The following is a 24,000-nucleotide window of genomic DNA, read 5'->3' as shown; positions in this document are numbered from 1 at the left end:
GGCTGAAGAAGACCTGCAGGTTAAGTGGTGAGGTACTTGATCTGTTGGCAAAAAATGCAAGCTGCTCGCTACGAACTATTTGATGTAGGTCCGCATACTCTTCCAATAAAGGTTGGTAGCAACTCGGTTGTAGGCGCGTAAGAATCCCGCATGCCCACCCACAGGTGAAGAGTGAAACTCTTGTAAGAATTTCTCCCTTAATGGTGAGTCAGAGGCCAGCACTAGTCTCTGTTGATAATATAATAAGGCATTGAGCATGTGATAACCCGCATAATGTTCTGGATCGGAAACTAACCCATTACAAATGTCTTGGAGTTCAGCCTTGGTCGCCACCTCCTCCTTTAGTTGTTCTAGGAAATCAAGCATCGGCCCAGAAAAGGAGAACAACATTGTTGAATCTGAATGAACACGTGATAAGGCATTAGCTGCGGAATTGTCTTTACCTGGGCGATACGTGATCTCAAATAAAAATCCTAGGAGCCGAGAGAGCCAGTGTTGCTGCCCTGGTGTTTGAATGATTTGATTGGTGAGTCCCCTTAAGACTTTTCTGATCGGTGAGGATGAGGAATTTCCGCCCAAGTAGGTATTGTCGTCAGGGCAAAACGGATTGTGTAATGGCGTACATTTCTCATGTGGACGCAGCTTGCATTTTTTGAGATAGCTTCTTGCTAAAATATGCCACAGGATGTCCCTGTTGTGATAGAACAGCCCCAATACCCACTCCCTAGGCATCCGCTTCCACCATGAAAGGCAATGAAAAATCTGGTAATGTCAATACCGGGGCGGTGGTCATCGGTCGTTGCAGATCTACGAAGGCTGCCTGGGCAGCTGTTGTCCACGCAAAGACTCCCTTCTTTAATAAATCTGCTAAGGGGCTGGCCACGTGTGCATAGCGATGCACGAACCGCCTATAAAACCCCGTAAGGCCAAAAAATCTCCTCAGTTGCCGAACGGATCTAGGAATTGGCCACTTCAACATGGCTGAGACTTTACTTGGGTCCATGGCTACCCCTTGAGAGGAAACAATGTGCCCCAGATACTCTATAGAGCGTGGGCCGAACGTGCACTTGGATCTTTTGGCGTAGAGCTCTTGCGCCGGTAGAGTTTGTAGGACCGTCTTTAAATGTGCCATGTGGGTGTCCCATCTCCCATTTTGGACTGTACACTAATAAGTCATCGAAAAACAAGAGCACAAATTGTCAGAGGTATAGACGGAAAATCGAGTTCATCGTGGCCTAAAACGTGAAAGGAGCATTAGTGAGGCGGAAGGGCATCACAAGAAACTCGTAATGACTGTCATGGGTGTGGAATGCTGTTTTATGAACATCCTTGGCTCGCACCCGTATCTGATGGTACCCCGAACGAAGGTCCAATTTAGAGAAGTAATTGGACCCGTGCAGCTCGTCGAGCAGCTCATCCACCGTAGGAATGGGGAAGCGGTCTCTTATGGTGACGGCATTAAGAGATCGGTAGTGACACAGAAACACCATGTGTCTTCTGTTTTTTTTTACGAGGAGGACGGGTGATGAGAAGGAACTGGTGCTTGGCCAGATGATTTCTGCCGCCAACATCTCTGCAACCAAACACTCTATTTCTTTTTTCCTGGAAATGAGGATAACGGTAAGGTCGCACATTAACTGGCAGCCCCGGATGGGATCAAAATCCTCTGTTGAGGATTATTTTCCGCCCTGGATTTGTCTCGAATAAGGATCAAAATCCTCTGTTTTTTCTCATCCTCTGTTTTTCCTTATTTTGCTATCTTCATAACGCGACACGTGGACAACAAGGAGACCAACGGTTAAGATTGGGTGAGGATTATTACATCTGGTGCGTTGGTTTTAAAGTTGTCCAAGTATCGTGTGTCGCGTTCTAGATGTAGCAAAACAAGGAAAAACAGGGATGAGAAAAACAAAGGATTATTTTCCCTCGAATACCGGCTCATATGTCTGCAGTAGTGATTGGATCTCCGTATTATCGCCACCCATCTGATCCTGTTCTACTGACTGCAACTCTAGCTGAAACAGAGCGGCAACGACCCCTGTCTCGAGAACTCGTCGGACATTATGGTATTGTAACTCAGTCAGAACCTGAGAAGAGTTGCCCACCAACGTGATACGCTGTCCTTTCTCCTCAAACTCCAACGTCAATTTACTGTAATCGAACAATACCGGTCCAAGCTGTGCCAGCCATTGTACTCCCAAAATGAGATCTGCACCGAAAAGGGGTAACACAAAAGCATCAATTTGAATTGGGTGGTTAGCCAATTTTACCTGCAACTGTGGCACCAATCCTTCGCAGGTCAATCGATTGCCGCTGCCCACCATGACAATAACGTTAGGTGAGGTTTCGACTGCCAAGCCTAAGTGCTGCGCAACACGGCTTTGAACGAAGTTGTGTGCTCTTCCACCGTCAACCAGAATCTGAATTGCCTTGCCATCAACGTAACCTGTGAAGCGCAAGGTGGTCGGCGATTGAGTTCCCACTAAGGAGTGGTATGATATTTCACACGTAGCCATCATCTCTGGGGAGGGGTTCTGTTCTGCGTCGTCGGCGATCGAACCGTCAGGCGGTTCTGTTTGCACTGGAGCGTACATGTCGTCGCAATTATAATAGAGCCCTTTCTCTCGCCTTTGTTGCATTTCAATTGGCGTGAGACGTTTAATGGGAATACGACCAGGAGGTGGTGCCAGTGCTTGCACAGCCGAAGAAGACTGAGGCGCGGGAAGCAGCGCCGGGCGAGAAACCTATGGCCGAGGCAAGGAACGTCGAGCTTCGAGGAACTTTGGTTCCTGTAAGCGAGCTAGTCCAGCCGCATGTGCCATGGTGGTAGGCCGAAATGCCATCACCTCGTTTCGTAAATCACCCCTCAACCCTGAGACGAAGCAACTAACAAGGAAGGAGAGAGGAATCCAGTCGATCCGATTTGCGAACATCTCAAAGCGTGACTAGTATTCAGCTACAGTGGTGGTCTGCATGAGCTTCACGAGTGTTGCTTGTGGATCATCGAACTCCGAGGGCCCGAAGCGTAGTTCTAGAGCTCTAGTGAAGACCCCCCATGTGGACAACTGGGCTGACTGATACATCCACTGGAACCATTGGAGCGCGGGACCGTCCATGTGGAAGGACGCCACCAATAGGCTTTGGTCATCGGAAGTTGAACCTTTAACCTTTGAAGATCCATCCGCTTCGATCAACTCCGTCGAAGCGTGGAAAGTCAAGTCGAACGGTTCGCGCCTGGATTAAGTTGGTCGGAGCTGGGAGAGACGACCCAGAGGAGACAGGTGTGGACAAACTTAACATTCGGAGGAGCTTGGTTTCGGAGCAGGGCCTGCTCGAGGCGTCCATCCATGGCCGCCAAACGCAGAGCTAGATCTGCGAAGGCCTGCTGTTGGTCGGCGATGGTGGCTTGAATCAGATATAACCGCTCACTGTGAGCCCCTGTCGTTTAGCTAAAGTGCTTAACGGAGTCGTCCAGGTGATGAAAACGTGTACCGTCGGCCATGGAACCAATCTCAGTGAAAGCATCAATGATAGCTAACAGTACACGAAGGAGAGCACTATTTGGTGGACAGTCACCTCCAGAAGAACAGAAGAGAAAAAGGATTTTTCATTTCTATCCTCTTACACCCATTTGCCCCTATATATAATCAGCCAAATGACCGTTACACTTACATGACAAATGGAATCTCAGCCTAACAGAATGGCAGAGGCCACATGCAATGGCCCCCTACACGTAGCTATCCAGAATCGTGGGGCGTCTTCTTTGTCGCTGGGGGCGTCGTGCCTTTGTTATTGCATGAGTAGGTACTGCCACGTCTTCAGCTGATGTGTCCTGCGCTTCTCTTTCTTCTTGTGCCATATCAGAATTCATGGATGTATAGTCTATTCAGTGAACATTAAAATTGACTATTATTGTACATGATGATGATCCTTGCCTACTTCCAGAAGGAACTGATGCTTATGCTCGGGCAAAGAAAGCAGGCCGTTACAAGCAGATCAAGCGCATTGAAGGCTTAACATCTTTGTTTGTGTAGAAATGTAACCCTAAAATGATGCAGAAGATAATAAAAAAAATAAAATAAATAATGTATACGAATTTTACGAGGTTCAACAAGGTTGCCTACGTCCCCGGTGAGATGAGATCCTGCTTCACTATCAATGGAGAATAAGGTTATAGCGCTCGTCCTCACTCCTCTCAGTATTGCTTGCATTACAGAGAAAGAAACCCTCGCTACAAATATATAGCGGAAAAAAACTCTAATCCGAAAAGTACACAGTTGCCCTCAAATAAAAAATTCGAGCAGGGGGCTGCACCCCACTACACCCCCTGTAATGCAAGGGGGCCTCCTACCCCCCTTGCAACCCCCATGGTGCTGCATCAGTACTCCCTGGATTAAACTGCGACGGAATACAAGATATTGTACACCAACAATCTCCACCTTGACTTGAATTCTGTCGAGCCTCTTATAAAGATAACCTATAGACGTCTTTATCCTTGTACCTCATTAGAGGCACAAACCCGCACTTGTTTGGTGCGTCCCTTATCTTCAACAATGAGCAATATTAATCAAGTCCAAACAGACTCGAACTTCTCTGTAGTAACTGGCTTCGTAAACATATCTGCAGGATTGGGATCTATATGAATTTTTCTCAAGTGAATACTACTTTCTGACACAAGCTCCCTCATCTTGTGAAATCTCACATCAATATGCTTTGTCCTTGCATGAAACACCTGATTCTTTGCAAGATGTATGGCACTCTGACTGTCACAATGTAATACTGTACCTCCTTGCTCCATCCCCAACTCACGAGCTAGTCCAGCCAACCAGACTCCTTCTTTGATAGCCTCAACTGTCGCCATGTACTCTGCCTCTGTAGTGGACAATGCAATTGTAGACTAAAGCATCGCCCTCCATGATATAGGTCCACCAACCACTATAAATACATAACCTGTAGTAGACCTCCTCTTATCTAAATCACTAGCATAGTCAGAATCAACATAACCTGCCAATTCTGTAGAACTTCCCTTGCCACTGAACATAACACCTGTATCTTTAGCCTTGCTCAAATATCTGAAGATCCACTTAATTGCATTCTAATGCTCATTCCCTAGATTACTCATGTATCTGCTAACAACACTGACTACATGAGACAAATCCGGCCTGCTACAAACCATAGCATATATGAGACTCCCAACTGCGCTAGCATAAGGGACCTGAGATATCCGATCCACCTCCTCATGTGTTGTAGGGCATTCCCTTTCAAATAACTTGAAGTGGCCAGCTAATGGAGTACTAACCGGCTTAGCCTTTTTCATATTGAAATGCTCTAGCTCATTTTCAATATACCTCTTCTGAGTTACCCAAAGTTTACCTATATTTCTATCTCTAAGGATTTCCATGTCAAGGATCTTTTTAGTAATACTAAGATCCTTCATCTCAAATTTAACACTCAACAAAGACTTCAAAGAGACTATATCATGTTTGTTCTTTGTAGCAATGAGCATGTCATCAACATAAAGCATCAACAAAATAATAGAATTATCACTTGACACTTTATAATAAACACAACTATCATACTCACTTTTTGTGTAGCCAATCTTCATCATGTGGGAATCAAAGCGCTTGTACCACTGACTAGGAGATTGCTTAAGGCCATAAAGCGACCTCTTAAGCAGACAAACATGATTTTCCTTTCCCTGCACCTTGAAACCTTCAAGCTGCTCCATATAAATCTGTTCCTCCAAGTCACCATGAAGAAATGCAGTTTTTAAATCAAGTTGTTCAAGCTCTAAATCATACATGGCCACCAAAACAAGTAGTACCCTGATCGAAGTGTGTTTCACCATTGGAGATAATATTTCATTGTAGTCTATCCCCTCCTTCTGTGCATAGCCCTTGGCTACAAGTCTGGCCTTATACCTTTCACGCTCCTTCTCAGATGCTGCCTCTTTTTTTACGAAAGACCCATTTACACCCAATGATTTTTCTTCCCTTGGGTTTTTTCATAATTTCCCAAGTCTTGTTCTTCTGTTGAGACTCTATTTCCTCCATCATAGCTGCCATCCATTTATCATATTATGCATCATTCAAAGCATCATGGTAGGAAGATGGATCACCTGTACCTACAGTGAGGGCATAGGTAACCATGTTCTCAAACCCATATCTCACAGATGCTTTGTGAGTATGCTTCCCTTTACCCTTTGCCACAGTATAGAGAACTTCTACTGCTTCTTGTTGTCCTAGTAAGTTACTTGATGACTCATTCTCTTTTGTTGTTTCTGACTCACCTAACTCCACCTGCACAGTAGAACCTTCTTAATTTTCATCAACTGCTTGTGAATTGTAATTTGACTTCACCATATGAGACTCATCAAACACAACGTCCCTACTAACCATAACTTTCTGTGAACTTGGATCCCATAACTTGAATCCCTTTACGCCTTTCTTAAAATCAAGAAAGATACACTGCTTAGACTTTAAGTCTAACTTGGAACGCTGCTCACTCTCAACATGTACATAGGCTGGACAATCAAATATTTTTAGAATAGAATAATCTACTAGTTTTTCTATCCATACCTCTTTAGGAATTATATAATTAATCGCCTTTGATGGAGACCTATTGATGAGGAAACATGCCACGTTCACTGTTTCTGCCCAAAATCTCTTGCTCAACCCTACATTCAGCCTCATACTCCGAGCTCTTTTTAGAAGTGTTCTATTTATCCTTTCAGCTACACCATTTTACTATGGTGTCTTTGGAACCGTAAAGTGATGTGTAATCCCTTCAACTTTGCACAATTCTAGAAACGGCTTGTATGTGTACTCTCCTCCATTATCTGTTCTCAGGTATTTAATTTTCTTTCCTGTCTTTCTTTCTACCTCAGCCTTCCATTCCTTAAATTTAGTGAACACCTCACTTTTATGCTTCATGAAGTAGATCTAGAATTTCCTTGAGTAATCATCAACAAAGGTCACGAAGTGTTCTTCCCCACCTTTAGATTTTTTTGTTGAAGGACCCCATACATCGCTGTGTACATAATCAAGCACCCATTTACTCTTATATTTTACAGTTTTGAAACTAACTTTGCACTGTTTCCCGAACACACAATACTTACAGAAGTTCAGTTTACAAGTTTTCACTCCCTTCAACATTTTCCTTTCGTGAAGCTCCATCAATCCTCTTTCTCCCATATGCCCTAATCGCATGTGCCACAGATAGGTATCATCTGTATTAAATACTGCATCTGTAGTCATTGATGCTCGACCTGTAACTGTGCTCCCTATGAGTCTGTATAGGTTTCCTGTTAGTTGTCCCTTCATGACAACCATAACACCCTTAATAACTTTGAGAACTCTACCTTCTGCTATGTACTTGCAGCCATTTGAGTCAAGTGCCCACAAAGATATTAAGTTTTTTCTTAATTCTGGTACATGTCTCACATCTGCTAAGGTTTTTACTATTCCATCAAACATTTTGATTTTGATAGTGCCTATCCCAATAGTCTTGCATAGAGCATCATTCCACATTAGGACAGACCCATCATTATATGATTGATATGTATCAAACCAATCCTTATGTAGACACATGTAATATGAACATCCAGAATCTAAAATCCAAGAATCAGAAGGTTGATTTTTACCTAATGGTATAGAGAATACATCTCCATCATCTCCATCTGAACTGTCAGCCACGCTAGCTTCCTCAGATGCCTTATCTACACATTTCTTCTTTAAGTCCGCCTTCCTCTTCAAGCACTCTCTCTTCAGATGACCTTCCTTCTTGTAATAGTAACAAGAGACCTTTGTCTTTGCCCCTTTTGATTTCGATCGACTCTTCTTAGATCCCTTCTGATTTGATCTCCCTCTTTCCTGCTCCTTGTCACCTCCGAAAAGACCTTCTCCTTGAGATTTCGTACTACTGGGCTTCTTCCTTGTATCATTGGACATGAGGGCAGCTGCGGCTTCATCCATCTCAAGGGTCTCCTTTCCGTACAAGAGAGTAGTTACTAGGTGATCATATGATTCTAAGAGCGACGATAGCAACAGTAACGCCTTGTCTTCATCCTCGATCTTAACTTTTAGATTTGCAAGTTTACTTACGATTTGATTGAACATGTTAAGATGCTCTAATAGATCCGTACATTCCTCCATCTGTAGAGAATACAATTGCTTCTTCATGAACAACTTGTTCATTAAGGACTTCATCATGTAGATGCTTTCAAGTTTTGTCTATAACTGCGGTGTAGATTCGATACCCACAACATATTGTAAGGCATCATTAGAAAGATTTAATCGAATAGCACTTACTGTCTTTTCCTCCATCTCTTTCCAATATTCGTTAGTAATTTTTGTAGGTTTCTTCGACTTCCCCAATAACGTTTTCGTCAAACCCTGCTGTATCAGAAGATCCTTCATCCTTTGACGCCAGAGGGTGAAATTGTTCTTTCCATTAAACCTCTTGATATCATACTTGACATTCGATCCTTTCCTTGCCATCGTGATAGTAAACCTTAGAAAATGGAAACCTAGAGCTCTGATACTAATTTGTAGAAACGCAATCCTAAAACGATGCAAACGATAATGGAAAAAACAAAACAAACAATGCACACGGATTTTACGAGGTTCGGCAAGGTTGCCTACGTCCCCGATGAGATGAGATCCTGCTTTACTATCAATGGAGAATAGGGTTACAACGCTCATCCTGACACCTCTCAGTATTGCTTGCATTACAGAGAAAGAAACCCTCGCTACAAATATATAGTAAAAAAAAACCCTAATCCAGAAAGTATACAATTGCCCACAAATAAAAAATTCGAGTGGGGGGCTACGCCCCCTACACCCCCTGCTATGCAAGGGGGCCTCCTGGCCCCTTGCAACCCCCACGGTCCGCTAACCGGTTAGCGAGACTACCGTCCTGCCTGTCTAGGTGCTGCACTAGTACTCCCTGGATTAAATTGCGACGGAATACAAGACATCGTACACCAACATGTTTGGACAACCTCATGATATGAAAATCTCTCCAACCAAGGAAAGTTTTGCCAAATGGAGCCCAAATATCTCATTTTCTCCCTACATCTCGAAGAATTGTACAATTTTCAAATTGGAAGGTATAATCTAGTTCTCAATACCCATGGTACCAAGATATACAGACACTAAACCATTTAAATGACTCAATGGGCAGGAAGATCCCAGACAAGATAATAGTAAATGTTCACATTCTTACAGCTCTACAGATAGGTTTGATCATGTACTGCATTTGCAAGTAGTGATAACAAAGGGGCCGGGTTGTGTGGGGTGGGTTTTCCGTGATCCTACTCCAACCCTGTCTTAACCCCTTAAAACTGAAACCTTCTCTCAATTTGCACAGGTCTGAAATTGAAAGCATGTATAGTGAAATTACCTAGCAGAAAATAGATCGGTATCTAAAAACCATATGAAATTCTATAGTGTGGCAAAGGACCAATAGAATTTTCAAATTCTATCTCTATTGTCAAAAGACTTCAAGAAAGCTTCCAATTTCAATATTTTCCGCAAAAGAAGACTAAAAGCTTCTCATGAAACTCTAGGAACCATGGTTATAGCAATTGTCTGTCTCAAATTTAAAAACCCCACTCCAAATAGGACTTGTTTTGGTTATCACACTCCTTTTTAATGTGCAACACATGAAGGTTATCCATTACCTGCCCCACCCCCCAAGCACTATAGACTAATCTTGGTTATGAAAATTCGTGCTTTATCCTTTTGGGCATTCATGGGTGCTTTGAAAACCCTTACAAGTGCCAAGGTTTGGAAATTAAACTCTTCTTTTTTTTTTTTTGTTTTATTTAATACCTTGCTTACTTTATCTAATTCTAGGGACCTGCACCCAATGCTCGTGTGGTATATATTGATGGTGCATTTGATCTGTTTCATGCGGGACATGTAATTCCATCCTCAATACTCTTTTTCAAATTGTTTCATCTCCATGAACCTTGTGTTGATGAACCTTGTGTTGATGAACCTTGCATTGTGCCTTGGGGTGGGGCCTATATTCAAACTTTACAACAAGCATAGTTGCCAGCTTTACTAATTCAGACTTGGCAGTCCCGACGTAAGTGATGGTTTGTTGGCTTATGTTCTGTAGCCATGCTCTGCATCACATAGTTTGGAGTCTGACCAGGTGAATGGGGCTGATCACCAATGAAGGTGATCTGCAGTGATCAGGGAGACTGAAACAAGACTTGAGAGTTTAGAAAACGGCCCTCAAAAATAAAATTCTAAACAAAGATTTTATGTTTAGTTGTGTGTTTTAACTTGCCGGTATTTTTGGTTCATCTGATTTCATGCTGATTTTGATGTGTATCTGTTTATGATCTCAGATGGAAAATTACTGGTCATCTGGGATGACTGGATGGTCTTATCTGGGTCTTAAAATGATTTCTTTTGTCTTTGTCTCTCCCTAAATAACTTAAATTTGAAACAGAATTGAGTTAGTGGTAAAATCTTGGTGGCAATGTTTTTATTGAATAAGTAAGATACATGGTTACTGTCCTGTGAAATACAGAAATTGTGTTTAACAAGTGGATGCAATTCCTTTAAATTGGTGTACGATAGGGGTGGGGGATTTGCTGCATATTCAGAGGGAAATGAAGTTTTTCTTCATTTTAATTGGAAAAAAAATGGATATTCTGGACTCTGTAGCACTCAAACGATCTATCATTGTCGCCTTTTGTTCTGGGTGTCCATTATAGCCCATGGGTGCAGCGATGGTTGAATAACATTGCTAGAAATGTAGCACTTATTATGTACATAAGACGGTGCTCTCTGAAACTTTAAAAGGCCTCCCTATGCTAATTGGGTGGTTGCATTACCATGTTTCTTGGCAATGCCCTTGCAAAAGTATACCTTGGCAACATTCCTCTTCCTGCTTAAAAAGATATGGTTACAAGTACCTATTTATATTTCCTTATTCTGTGTATGACTCAGTTTTTTCCCTTTTAATGCTGATCAGATCCTTAAAAATTTGAGGCAGCTAGGAGATTTTCTGCTTGTGGGTATCCATAGCGACCAAACTGTTTGGTAAACCCCTTAATTCTTTATTTTTTCATTAGTATCTTCTGATTACATTGGTCATTGCTGGGAGGTAGCCATCCCAGAGGTAGTTGTCATTGTGGTTTAATATGCATATGGTCCATGAAGATTAGTTTTAACCCTTAAGGAAACGGGAATAAACTTGCTTCTCTTTGCAGTAAGCACAGAGGATCTCAATATCCAATTATGCTTCTGCATGAGCATAGTCTTAGTGTGCTTGCATGCTGGTATGTTGATGAGGTCAACATGGGTGCATGATGGAGAGCCGGTAGAGAAAGGGAGAAATCTTTGAGAGAACTCAGAGTTGAAGAGGAGAAGAAAAGAATTCACACAAGGGGGGAAAGGAGTCACACGTCTTACCATACCCAGCACCAAAACATTCAATTCAATTCATCATTCAAAATCTGTATACTAAATTGGGTAACATGCCTTTATATAATAAACTGAAATTAAAACTTGCCTAATTAAAATCTAAAACTGAAATAACAACTTCTAATAAAATTATAAATGAAATAAAACTCAAATTAATAACTCCCTAATTGACTAACAACTATACAAAATAAAAGATTACACATCCTCCTAAATAAAATAACTCAATATTTCTTAAATAAAGTAAATCCTAAAATATTCTATTGATCCCAAAAATCAAATCGAATCCGGTTTGTCTCGGTTGAGATTGCCCAAAGGGTCAACCAGTTCAGCCTCAATTCTGTATCAATTCCCCAATGTTAAGAAAAACTTGTTCACGAGTTTTAGAGAATGATAACAATAAAAACTCACGAGTGGGGGTGAATTGCTCGTTGTCTACATCACGAATGAAATCCATGATGTGAAGTCCTGGAGGTGCATCCAAGTCCAAAAAATCATGGGAAAGAATGAACTCATGATGGTGAACAATTGGCACTGCATTGATGTCCTTCATTACTTGATCCACGATTGTCTCACATTCGTTGTCATCACCTGTGCCATAAAAGGACAGTCTTTCACTTGTGTTGATGCATTTGATTCGCATTGTGGTTGTACTGGGGGTATCACTTTCTTTGACTTAGCCAATACATGAAAATTTTTTACGCATGTGGTAGCTTGGAGAGTACACATATTATTGTCACGATCAAGAATGCCGTCTCGTTGTTTCAACCAACATCGAACCAATATAATGTTGCATTAAGGAGAGTCAAACACTTCACAAAAAGCACAATTATAATAATGAGAAACAGAAAATTCAACGAATACATCATCCTCCGACTCAAAAATAATCTGACTGGTCTTTGACAACATATCCACCATAGATTGTGAGACAAAATTGTCGTGTTATCTTTTATCAATTAATAAATGAGCAGATTTTTCATTTGGCAAACGAACTTGGAATTTGAACACAATGGAATCTATGACAATAATATAAGGCTCAAATAAGAGGAGTGGCAAATTGGTAAATAAACTGAAGTTTATAAGGGCAATGGCAAAATTGTAATTATAAAAGTGCAAATATAAAGATATAAGAGAAGGATGTCATTTAGGGACGGACAAGGGTAAACTTGGAACAAGAAAAATATGGGATAAAGATAGGATAATTAAGAATAAGGTGGGAAGATAGGGGTAAAATTGAAAACAAAGAGAAAGAGATCAATGATGGATAACACACAGAGCCGTGTCTTCCTTTGGCGCATGGGACAACAAAGGTGGGAGCTCGGGAAGGCAGAGACGAGGGGTTATGGGCTCCGATCGAAGACCAAGAGGGAACAGTGACTTCAATGGAGGTCCGAGTGAAGGGGATGACTTGTACACAGGTAAGGATCTCTTTCCTCTCTCTCTTCTCGACTTCTATTCTTCTTCGTTCTCTCTTTCTCTTCTTCTCGTCTTCTATTCTCTTCTTCTGTCCTCTCTCTCTCTCTTTCTCTCTCTGCTGCTGCTGCTTTGATTCTTTTTCTTTTTTGTTGCCTGGAAGAATCCTAGGATAGGGAGGAGGTTGGACTAAGAGAAAAAAAAAATGCAATGGGCAGCAGATTAGGTAGTTCTTGAGAAAAAACGAAAGGATGTGTGGTAGGGTTTTAGTGGAAGATCGAAGGGAATTGTGTTTCAATAGAGTAGAAGGGATTTTTTTTTTTATTTTTTTTATTTTTTTTTTTTTTTGGGGTCATGGTAGAAATCAGAATAGAGAATGGGAAGAGATAAAAATAGGAAAAAAGAATGAAAGAGATAGATCCTTCGGCTCTGATACCACTTGATGGAGGGCCAGTAGAGAAAGGGAGAAATCCCTAAGAGAACTCAGAGTTATAGGGGAGGAGAAGAATTCACACAAGGGGGAAAGGAGTCACACGTCTTGCACCATACCTGGCACCGAAACATTCAATTCAATTCATCATTCAAAATTTGTATACTAAATTGGGTTATATAATAAACTGAAATTAAAACTTTCCTAACTAAAATCTAAAACTGAAATAGAAATTTTTAATTACTTCCTCAATTCTAACTAATAAAATTAGAAATGAAATAAAACTCAAATTAGTAACTACCTAATTGACGAACAACTACACAACCCTAATTGACTAACAACTACACAAAGTAAGAGATTATACATCCTCCCAAATAAAATAACTCAATATTTCTTAAATAAAGTAAATCCTAAAATATTCTATTGATCCCAAAAATCAAATTGGATCTAGTTCGTCTCGGTTGAGATTGCCTGAAGGTTCAACCTAGTTTAGCCTCAATTCTGCATCACTGCACCTTGGGAGGTTACGAAGGATATGGTGTGTAAGTGTGTTATTATTTATAAGATGAATACTACATAAATTGAAATTATTTTCTGTAATTCCTTTCTTAGATTAATTAGATTTCTTCAGTTTTTTTACACATTTTATGAGCTTTACCTCGGATCACCAGTTATGCCTCAACAGTATTGGGATTTCATTAAGAGGTTATGATTGTACTAATGCCTAATGGAAATCATTATGTATTCTTTTGAAGATCCAAGATGGCAATCAAAATATTATTGCTAGGTACATAATGTACACTATTGATAGAAAATTATCAATGAATGATAATCAAAGTTAAAACCCTTAGGATACATGTAGAAACAACTTATATATAATCATAGTTTGATTGGCTGAAATAAATTTGAATATTCAGATGTTATATATTTGGTTATTTTCAGTTCATCGTCTAATAATTTTCCACTTTGTATATGTATATCATTTCGGGACAAAATTGTATGCACTGATTTAGGTATCCCCCATTAAGAGTCATTATATCACTTATGGAGATACCATTATCTTGTGGTTGACAGTCTTTCAAGTATCTCAATTTAAACATTGAAAAATTAGTGTTTACCAATGTTCACTAAGTTTCCTTACAATTTGATTGGGTAATATTTTAGGGTGCATCTTGTGGTCATCAAAATGGTGAGTGAGAAGTTGTAAACTCCTTTTGATTATCCCTTGTCTTATTCCCAGAAGTTATTTAATGTAGGGGTAATAAAGAGTTTTTTTTTTCTTTTAAAGCGACTTGTCATTATGTCATTATTAAAAGAGGCATATTTTTTTGTAGCATGTGAAATGACAAGATATACCCTTGTTGAAAAAAAGTGTACTATACTCAAAGGGCCAAAAAAGTAAGGTTATGACTCTTTCTCACCAACCTTGGTTACAACAAGATTTTCTGAATGTTTTATCATTTAAAATTTTTGGTTTCTTTAAGTTTACAATTTCATATGACAGCTTACCACCATAGCTTCCTCTTTTACTCTTCTCCATTCATTCCATTTGGATGCAATGTAGATTATCTAAATTGTCTATTTTTCTCTCTATTTCCTTCAAGTATTAAAAAATATATATTTTAACCTCTTTTCACTTTAAATATTTCATTAAAAAAAAAAAGGCCATAGAATCACCATCTTGAGATATCAAATACCCTACCTTTCCTGAAAGCAATTTTTGATTTCAAATAGGCATTTTATCGAAGAATTATAGACTCCTATTAACCTTTTGCTTTTGTTTAATCAATAATAATATTCTATGGATTCATCTTCTCTTTATTTTTGCTAAAAATTCATGTTTATTAAATATGAAAAAAGAGAATGGAACAAATATGAGACATCAAATGAGGGAGAGCAAGCTACCCTACCCTCACAACAGGAAGAGAAGGAGATGCACAAATTCCACCTTTGACAATGCCATCAGTAGAATGAGACATCCACACTACTGAACCAATTTAAAGAACAATAAAAGATACCCTATATAAATCTGGACCTTGGATTCGTCTTCTCTTGTTACCCTCCAGAATTGTTATTCCTTTTGACATTCAATGAGAATAGTAAATCATGTTCATGAAAATTTAACACACTGGTGTTTTTGTTGGCTTGAGTAGATAATTTCCTTCAACATCTCGTTGGTTGTGCGTGGGGAAGTTGCTGAGAGCATTTGTTTAAGTGTAAGTTTGTAAAGTATATAATTTCTTGTTGTGGACATCTAAAAACTGAATCAGAAGTGATTTTGCATGTAGGAGGAGGTTAATCCATATGCAGATTCAAACGCCATAGGAATTTTCAGATTGCTTGAAAGTCCTAAGATATAACTACTAATTTAGTGGCCAAAAAGATAATTTCCAATCATGGAAGTTTACGAGGTATTTACCCAGACTAATACCTTACTTACAACACCTTACTTAGTTTTCACAAACACACAGGTGTTTAATTGATTTTGTGATTTTGGTGCTCGTGCCTGTGAACTCATTAAAGAGGACGACTAGCTCCAATCAAAATCCTTAGTTGGATGCTTCATTTCTTGCTATTTAACTTAAGATTTTAGAAAATTGAGGGAGAAACTTGTGCAAACATTGGAAAACTAGGGCAGCTAACATTGACATTTGGGACCGATTATGTCAATGAATTCTTTGGTATGAGCTGAATTTATGGTACATGACCTCATTGTAAAAAAAAAAAAAGTTTTTATATTATCCCAATGCTTGGATATCTATCTTTCCACTTTGTGTAAGTTATTCATTATTCATACCAATTCCTGCTTTATTTGCCACCAATTATTGTTTCTATTTAAAAGTCACTTAACTTCCAATGAATTTTCAGCATATATATCATTTCTATTTTCTTAAAATTTCATTTTCTATTGATGTAAAAACACAATGCGAACTAGTCCGAAAGTGAAAAGAAAAAACCATGCAGAGAAGAAGTTTGTCAGGAGTCTTTTTAAGTGATTAAATATAGGACAAGTGAGCCAACTGAAAGGATCCAAAACAACCCGGTCGTCGGTGATCACACACACTTCAGTTCCCATCCTAGGGGGAAGGGAAACCTCCTTACCATTGGAAATTTTGGATGGGGCACTATATTTTTTTCCCTATTATCTGGAGGAAAGGGAAAAATAGGAATGCAGATAGTCTAGTGTTCCTTGCCATTGACTTTATGGGAATTTTGTCAGAGTAGCATAGTAGACAATTAGAAAAGCGGGAATTTAAAGTCTATCATAATAACTCTACAAAAGGAATGAGGGAATGCGTAAGGCTCTGCATGATTATCTTCCTCCCCTTTTTTGAAGTCCATCATAATAACCCTACGAAAGTTATCATTCATGACTTTAGAGAAATTTTTTTTCTTTTGGTAGCTAAGTTCTCTGCCTCATCACGGAGGTACTTCCACGAAAATCCATGGAATAGGGAAGCAAAAACTTTCTTCACATAACAAGTCCAGTAGGAGCATTACTTGAAATGGCAATCCATAAAAAAAAAACACATACATTGAGATCGGCTAGAAAAAGATGATAAACCAAAATGAATTACTGTATAAATTAATAGAATTAGGTTTCATGAACACGAAACATGGAAAGTCCATCAAGACATCTATAAATACAAAACATTAAGCATGATTGTCTGTACAATATAATTTAGTTTGATTTTTGATCTCTCTTTAAGCTCGAATGTTTTTATGTTTTTCACTTACATATGGAAGTCCATGAATAATATACTTAGACATTTTTCTAAGTTAAAACTCCTAGCTTCTTGCATTTAGGCCTTTATATAATTCTTACTTTGGTTTTTCATCTTATGGGCATTAACATCAAGGTTACATGAATATCAAAATATAAACCAATCATATGTCATGAAAGATTCTTCAACTTGATGTAACTTTCAGTTCTTTAATCTTTATTATCACAGAATTTTGTAGCTTCTTCATGGATGCCCATTCAACATTCTTTTCTTCAATCAACATGTCATTTCTTCCATCAATATTTCAACTTAAAAGTCTTGGGTTCATCTTTCTTTTAACACATAAACAAACATGTTAAAACATCCAAACACATATCACATGAGGTTTTCATATCCAAAAACAAAATACATGATTAAAACCTTATAGGTTCAACAAGCATATTGGTGAGTTTATAATCAATCAGCATTAGAATCTAAATCTGATTTCTATGATTTTTCCTGATCCTGATAGAGATATAGGACGGGTAAGCATTCTAGTGTCACCGCAGGTATACTAGTGGGAGAGGGTACATAAGCATAGGTGCGATTAAAGTCTTATATGGCTGCTAATGCATAGAGTATCTCATCTGTAAACAGTGGCATCCTAAGTAATTAGACGAACTCTTACCATGAGTTCATTCTCAACCATAAACATGACTGCACTAGTGATACTATTAAGATACCTACATTTAGAGCACTATTCGTCATTGAATATATTTCAACTACTTCAATTTAGATCATTATTTAACATTCAAGATCCTCTAGCTCAAGTCCTAGTGAGATCAAGCACTTCCAATCGAAATTTAAAAGCAATCTCACTCATTTTCCTTCACACCAACTATCTCCTCCTCACTCTCAGCAAGTGAAGCACATAAGGAGACTCAAATGTATTTATTCATATCATTTTAAATTTAACAAAGGGTATTGACACATTCCTTCCTAGGCAAAAAATTTCAATTACTCATTTATTGCATTTTTGGCATTACTCTAGGTTGAGCATTGTAGATGTGTATTAGTCTAGACCGTACATAGGATTTTACAAAAGAACCTCTTTTCTTCTAAAGAGATTTTATAAAGGAGCATCTCATCCTTGAAAAATATTTGTAAGGGTAAATTTTCCCACCTATTGTGTTGAAAGGAAAATACTAGTGGAACCCTCAAGGTGATCTCGACTGGAGTGGAATAGACTCCAGGAGTTGAACCATTACAAATTTTTTGTCTCTATTTTGTTTGATTATCATTTATGAATTGTTTGCTCATATTATTACACATCATTTTAAGAATTCACAAAATATAGTTCTAAATTGAAAAGAGGCAAAATTCACTAGTGATAAGCTATTCATCTCCCTCTAGGTTATCCTATAAAGTGTCATTATTCATCAATCATCAGAGTATATAATACAGTAGTGGAATATTTTGCACAATTACAACACAAAATACAATCTTGAGGCACTAAATAACTCCAGCCTCCAAAGGCTAAACCAATTCAATCCAATATCTCAAATGTGAAACTTTTCCAGTTCTGGGGATAGTGCTAATTTGTAAGCTGTTGAACCAATTCGATCCAATATCTCAAATGCTCCCAAATATCGTGGGCTAATTTTCCTTTCTTGCCAAATCCCTTTACACCCTTAACTGGTGAGATCTTCAAAAAGATTGTCTCCCACATTGAACTTCAGGTGTATTCTTTTGTTATTTGCATTATTTTCTACCTCAATTGTGCTATTCTAATTCTTTCTGTGATCAGATCTACATTATCTCATGTAGCTTGTATTAGTTCTGGGCTCAAGATCCTACTCTCACCAACTTCAGCCCAGCATAATGGAGTTCTGCACTTCTTGCCTTACAATGCTTCAAAAGGTGTCATGCCAATGGTTACTTGATAACTATTATTATAGGAAAACTCAATCAAGGATACATGTTCATCCCAGCTGTAGTGCATATCCAGAGCATAGGCTCTCAACATGTCCTCTAAAATTTGGGTTGTTATTTCTGACTAACTATCTATCTATGGATGAAAAATTGTGCTAAATGTTAGCTTAGTGGCCATTGCTTTTTGCATACATTTATAGGATTTTGAAGTAAATCGGAAGTCATGATCAGAGACAATGCTAATAGGCACTCCATGGTATCTAACCACATTATCAACATACAACTATACTACTAGCTTTTCCATAGAGTGAGATATATTCATTTGAATGAAGCGTGCTACCTTGGTCAATCGATCAACAATAACCCAAATGGTATCATTGTCCTTCCTGGTTCTTGGTAGTCTAACCACAAAATCTATAGTGATATGCTCCCACTTCCAGTCTGGTACAGGAATATGTTTCAAAATCCATGGGGTCTTTGTTTACTGCTTTTACCATCTGACAGTTCATACACTTAGCCACATGATCTGCTATTTATTCAATCTTTATATCATACCACCAATATAACTTCTTCAGATCCTTAAACATTTTAGTACTACCAAGATGCACAGAATATGGAGTAGAGCTTCACTCATTATTAGTTCTAATAGTTTCTCATCCATTGGAACACACAACTTGTTCTGGAAATATAAGACACCGGCTTTGAATGCAAAAACAGGGTTCTTTTGTCTTCCTATATTAATAGCATTTATTATCTTCCTTAACCCATCATCAGTAGGTGGTATGAGAAGATTATAGAAGCTTTCTGGGTCCTCCTAAAAAATGTTAGTGATTCCTAGTCCAATACTGCTTTAACCTTTCTAGGGTCCAATTCTATGCCTCTTGTAGATACAATATGCCCCAAGGAAATCACATGTGAAAGCCAAAATTCACACTTACTGAACTTTGCATATAACTGTTTCGCCCTTAGTCTTTGTAACATAGACCTCAAATGGATTGCATGATCTTCTTTGTTCTCAGAATAAATCAAAATATCATCAATAAAAAAATTACATACTAATCCAACATATCATGAAATAACCTGTTCATCAACCTCATAAAAGTTGTTGGTGCATTAGTCAACCCAAAAGGCATAACCACAAATTCATAGTGCCCAAGGCTGTCTTCTGTATGTCACCTTTTTTATTTTCAACTGATGATATCCAGACCTCAAATCAATCTTGGAAAATGTGGCGGCACCTTGCAACTGATCAAAAGATCATCAATACGAGGTAATGAATATCAATTCCTAATAGTTAACTTGTTCAATTCCCAATAATCAATACACATCTGCATACAACCATCTTTCTTCTTCACAAATAAGACTGGGGCTCCCCAAGGAGATACAGTGGGTCTAATTAATTCTTTTTTCAACAGGTCATGTAATTTCTCTTTCAAATCCTTCCATTCTGAAGGTACCATCCGGTATAGAGCCTTAGATACATGTGCAACTCCTAGTATCAAATCAATACAAAACTCTATTTCTCGATTCGTAGGCACATTACATAATTCTTCAAGAAATACATCAGGGAATTCTTTTATTACTTCTAATTCCTCTAATGATGTAGCTTTCTTTGTAGTATCCATTGTGTAAGCTAGGTATGCTTTGCAACCTTAATCAAGCCATTTCTGAACTTGACTAGAAGAAATATCAATTTTCTTGCTTTATTTGCTTTATGTTCCTGAAAAGTAAGTTCATCCCCATCACAAGGTTTGAAGACTATTTTGTGCACATAAGAGACAAGCTCTGTAAGCTAAAAAGATCCATTCCTAGGATTACATCAAAATCTTTCATATCTAGCCATAACAAATGAGCTATCATCTTCTGGCCACATACTTGAGTCAAACAGGGTTCATACACATCTTCTAGGTCCACAATACAACCAGTACGTGTATTAATCATTAACTTATGTGCCAAGTTTTTCAGTTTCATACCCAAATTTGTAGCAAATTTTGATGACACGGAGGAGTGAGATGCACCAGAATCAAATAACACATGTACACGCATCATGGAAATCAACAATGTACCTGTGACAACTCCTGTAGTGGTCTCTACTTCTTCTACTAATAAGGCAAATACTTTTCCTTGCATTGGTGGTTTCCTTATTGCTGGTGTTGAAGATGTCACATGAGGTTCTTCCGGTTTCCTTTGGGGACAATATCTAGAAAATGACCCAGTTGATTACGTACATAATATCTCAAAGCTACAGGATGGGCTATCATTGCTCCTGGCCGGGGCTGTGACGATGCTTGGATTGCTTCAAATTTCCCAAGTACAGAGGAGGTAGATGTAGCTCCCCTCACTAGTCTTCCATAACCTCTTCAACCAATCATTGTCCTTGCTTTCTTGGCTGCCTGGACTTGATAATTTTCCCTTTACTTATCTTTAATTGGATTTTTTTTCTGTACTATTTCTGCATAAGTGTGGAATTGATGAGCAATTAGCATAGCCCCAATACTAGCATTTAGACCCTTCTCAATTTTTTAGCCTTTGCCCTGTCATTTTCATGTGCGCTGGTGCAAGATAATATAAAGCTTCAAATTGCTATTGATATATTAGAACTAACTTTGGCCCCTGTGTCAAAGCCATAAATTCTTCCTCCTTTTTGTCTTTATCACTCATAGGAAAAGTGTTCCCAAAGAAAATTTCTACAAACAGCTCCTAGGTGGGGATAAGATGTGTGGCCAACAGTTTAGGTTCGGTAGCTCTCCACCATGCATGAGCTTCATGTTGCAGTTGATAACTGGCACGTAGGATTTTCTACTCATCTGTACATCCCAATACTGTAAATCCTTCTCCACTCCTTCTATCCATTTAGAAGGTGCTAATGGATCCTGAGGTACACCATTGAAATAAAGAGGCCAATACTTTTAAAATTTCTCCATCAATTTAGTGGTATCAGTCAACACCTATACAACTGGATGTGTTTCTAGAGTCTATTACATTAGTGGTGTTCCAAGCACTAGTGCAATAGGAGGAATAGGAAGGGCAAGTGATGTGAATGCAGGTGGTGCCACAGGAGTAGGTGACAATAGTGGATCTCTGGCACGAATAGCAGTAGCAAATTCTTTCATCATTTTCCTATACTATTGTTGCACTTGTCTCTTCTGTTGTTGCATACTCTGTTGGATACTCTGCTGGAATCCTTGTCTCATATTTATGACAATGGCAGCCACATCTTGAGCTATTATCATTGGTGGGGTAGGAGGTGGTACATGTATTGCAAAGGTACAACTAATTGATGCAGGCCCGACCAACATATGAAGAAGTCCAGCTTAAGGCCTAGCATTTAGGTTTGATCCATAATTTTTAACTGAATTTGATTAATCAAATTGTGGTTCTCCAATTGAAATATTCCTTTGAAACCTTGAAGAAGTTTCATTCCATCCTTCACATCCTTAGTGGATTTTCACCTCAACTCCTTTGACTCTTCAACTTGTGAGCTCAATTTTGGCATTTGAGCTAACATTGAAAAATACAAACTTAAAGCTTGCATCAATACATTAGAAGATCTCAACTCTTGCATCAAGGCATCGGAGACTTCAACAAATGGAAGACCTTAACTACTTTTTCTATTTTTAGATTTTCTATCGAGTTTTTATTTTTCTATGTATTTTGTGATTAGTCCATGTCACAAGTTGAAAGTCTAAAAGATAGTTTTAGTCTCATTGGTTAAATGTTGTAGTCCTATACAAAGAGGACACATTTTGAGTTGTAAGGACACAATACAATTGAATCAAATAAATTTTCAAAGTTGCTCCAAGTTCCTTGTGAACCTTGAAGAGTTCCTCTTATGAAACCAAGGTGTGTTACAACCATCCTTGAAGAGATTGAGCTTTCAATCAGACTAGAAGGGTTGCATTTCAACCCAATCTATCCATTTTCATTTTTTTTTCTCATTTCTAAATTCGGTTAATCAATGACTTTATTTGCATTATGGATCAAACCTAAATGCTAGACCTTAGGTTGGACTTTTTCATATGTTGGCTGGGCCTACATCACTAATGATTCAGGATATGCTATCCTATACGTAGTTCCACTCTCAGCTTCTACCTCAATTAGAGGGTTAGGATTGGCTCTTTTAACTCGGCCTCTCTTTCTTTGTTGTGGATCATTCTGAGGTTGAGCACAATTTGAAGTTTTTGGAAATTTTCTTATAGAATAAATAAATGATTAAATTCCCAAATAGCTCAATATATATCTCAGCATATAATTGATCACACAACATGCTCAATTGACATATATAACGTATCTTTGAAAAACATAATACTATATATTTCAATTATTTGTTTTATCATCTTTGTTTCTTTTATTTTCCAACTAAATACACCTTTTATTCTCTTTCACTATTTTTAGTGAACGACTTTAATACCTAGGCTAGTCTCCTAGGGCATATTCTAAAACTTATGCTTTATCTTGAAGCTTTTAATTATAATTCTTATGACATTGGCAAAAACCTATAATCTGTGTGTTTGTGAGTCAGTCCAAGCTCAATTGCTCTGATACCACCCTGTCACTGCTTTATCTAGCAAAGGCATGCGACCCTGGACACCTTACCGTATCTTGTCAACTTGACTCTCCAGGATCACAAAGCGAGGAACTAACAACCACAAATACCACAAGATAACTAAAATCATGTACATAACAAATCAAATATATAAGTCCAATGTCCACTAAATGATAGAGATCATATATTACACTCAAAAAGGTGAATTACAATCGATCTCCAAAGTATACATATTCATCACTCATCAGAGTATATAATACAATAGTGGAATATTTACATAATTATAACACAAAAGACAATCTAGAGGCACTCAATAACTCTAGCCTCCAAAGTCACAATCATCACACCCATAGTAAGGTCCATGCTCTGCCTTGGCATCTAGAATAACTGCCAAAGGGTCCAATGCAACTCCCGAAGGATCAACATTAGTACCTGGCAACTCAATAGCCTCTCCATCTAAAAAGAGTATAAATAAATGGGGTGAACTCCACATGCTCAATGATGGGTGGGGGCAAGAAAGCAAATACGATACAA

At 38.5% G+C, this 24,000-nt stretch overlaps 1 protein-coding gene and 1 pseudogene across 1 annotated transcript; one reads left to right on the top strand and one right to left on the bottom strand.

Moving 5' to 3' along the window:
- Nucleotides 1–1,165: 1,165 nt before the first annotated feature.
- LOC122068424 lies at nt 1,166–3,594 on the bottom strand. Its single transcript, XM_042632277.1, has 2 exons — nt 2,271–3,594; nt 1,166–2,177 (listed from the first exon to the last, which is right to left on the bottom strand). Exons 1-2 carry the CDS (start codon nt 2,637–2,639, stop codon nt 1,917–1,919), a joined length of 630 nt encoding a protein of 209 aa, XP_042488211.1. The 5' UTR covers nt 2,640–3,594; the 3' UTR covers nt 1,166–1,916.
- LOC122068430 lies at nt 3,115–23,922 on the top strand (annotated as a pseudogene).
- Nucleotides 23,923–24,000: the final 78 nt, after the last annotated feature.

This window comes from Macadamia integrifolia, unplaced genomic scaffold (genome assembly GCF_013358625.1).
Source record: "Macadamia integrifolia cultivar HAES 741 unplaced genomic scaffold, SCU_Mint_v3 scaffold39, whole genome shotgun sequence".
Lineage (NCBI taxonomy): Eukaryota > Viridiplantae > Streptophyta > Magnoliopsida > Proteales > Proteaceae > Macadamia > Macadamia integrifolia.
This window is presented reverse-complemented; position numbering and strand designations above follow the sequence as displayed.

Excerpts from the sequence above, each read along its gene's own strand:
- LOC122068424 (XM_042632277.1), bottom strand. The coding sequence starts at position 2,639 with ATGCAACAAAGGCGAGAGAAAGGGCTCTATTATAATTGCGACGACATG. Across the intron at positions 2,178-2,270 it reads GATTGGTGCCACAGTTGCAG|CTTGGACCGGTATTGTTCGA; the intron begins GTAAAATTGGCT and ends TGGCTGGCACAG.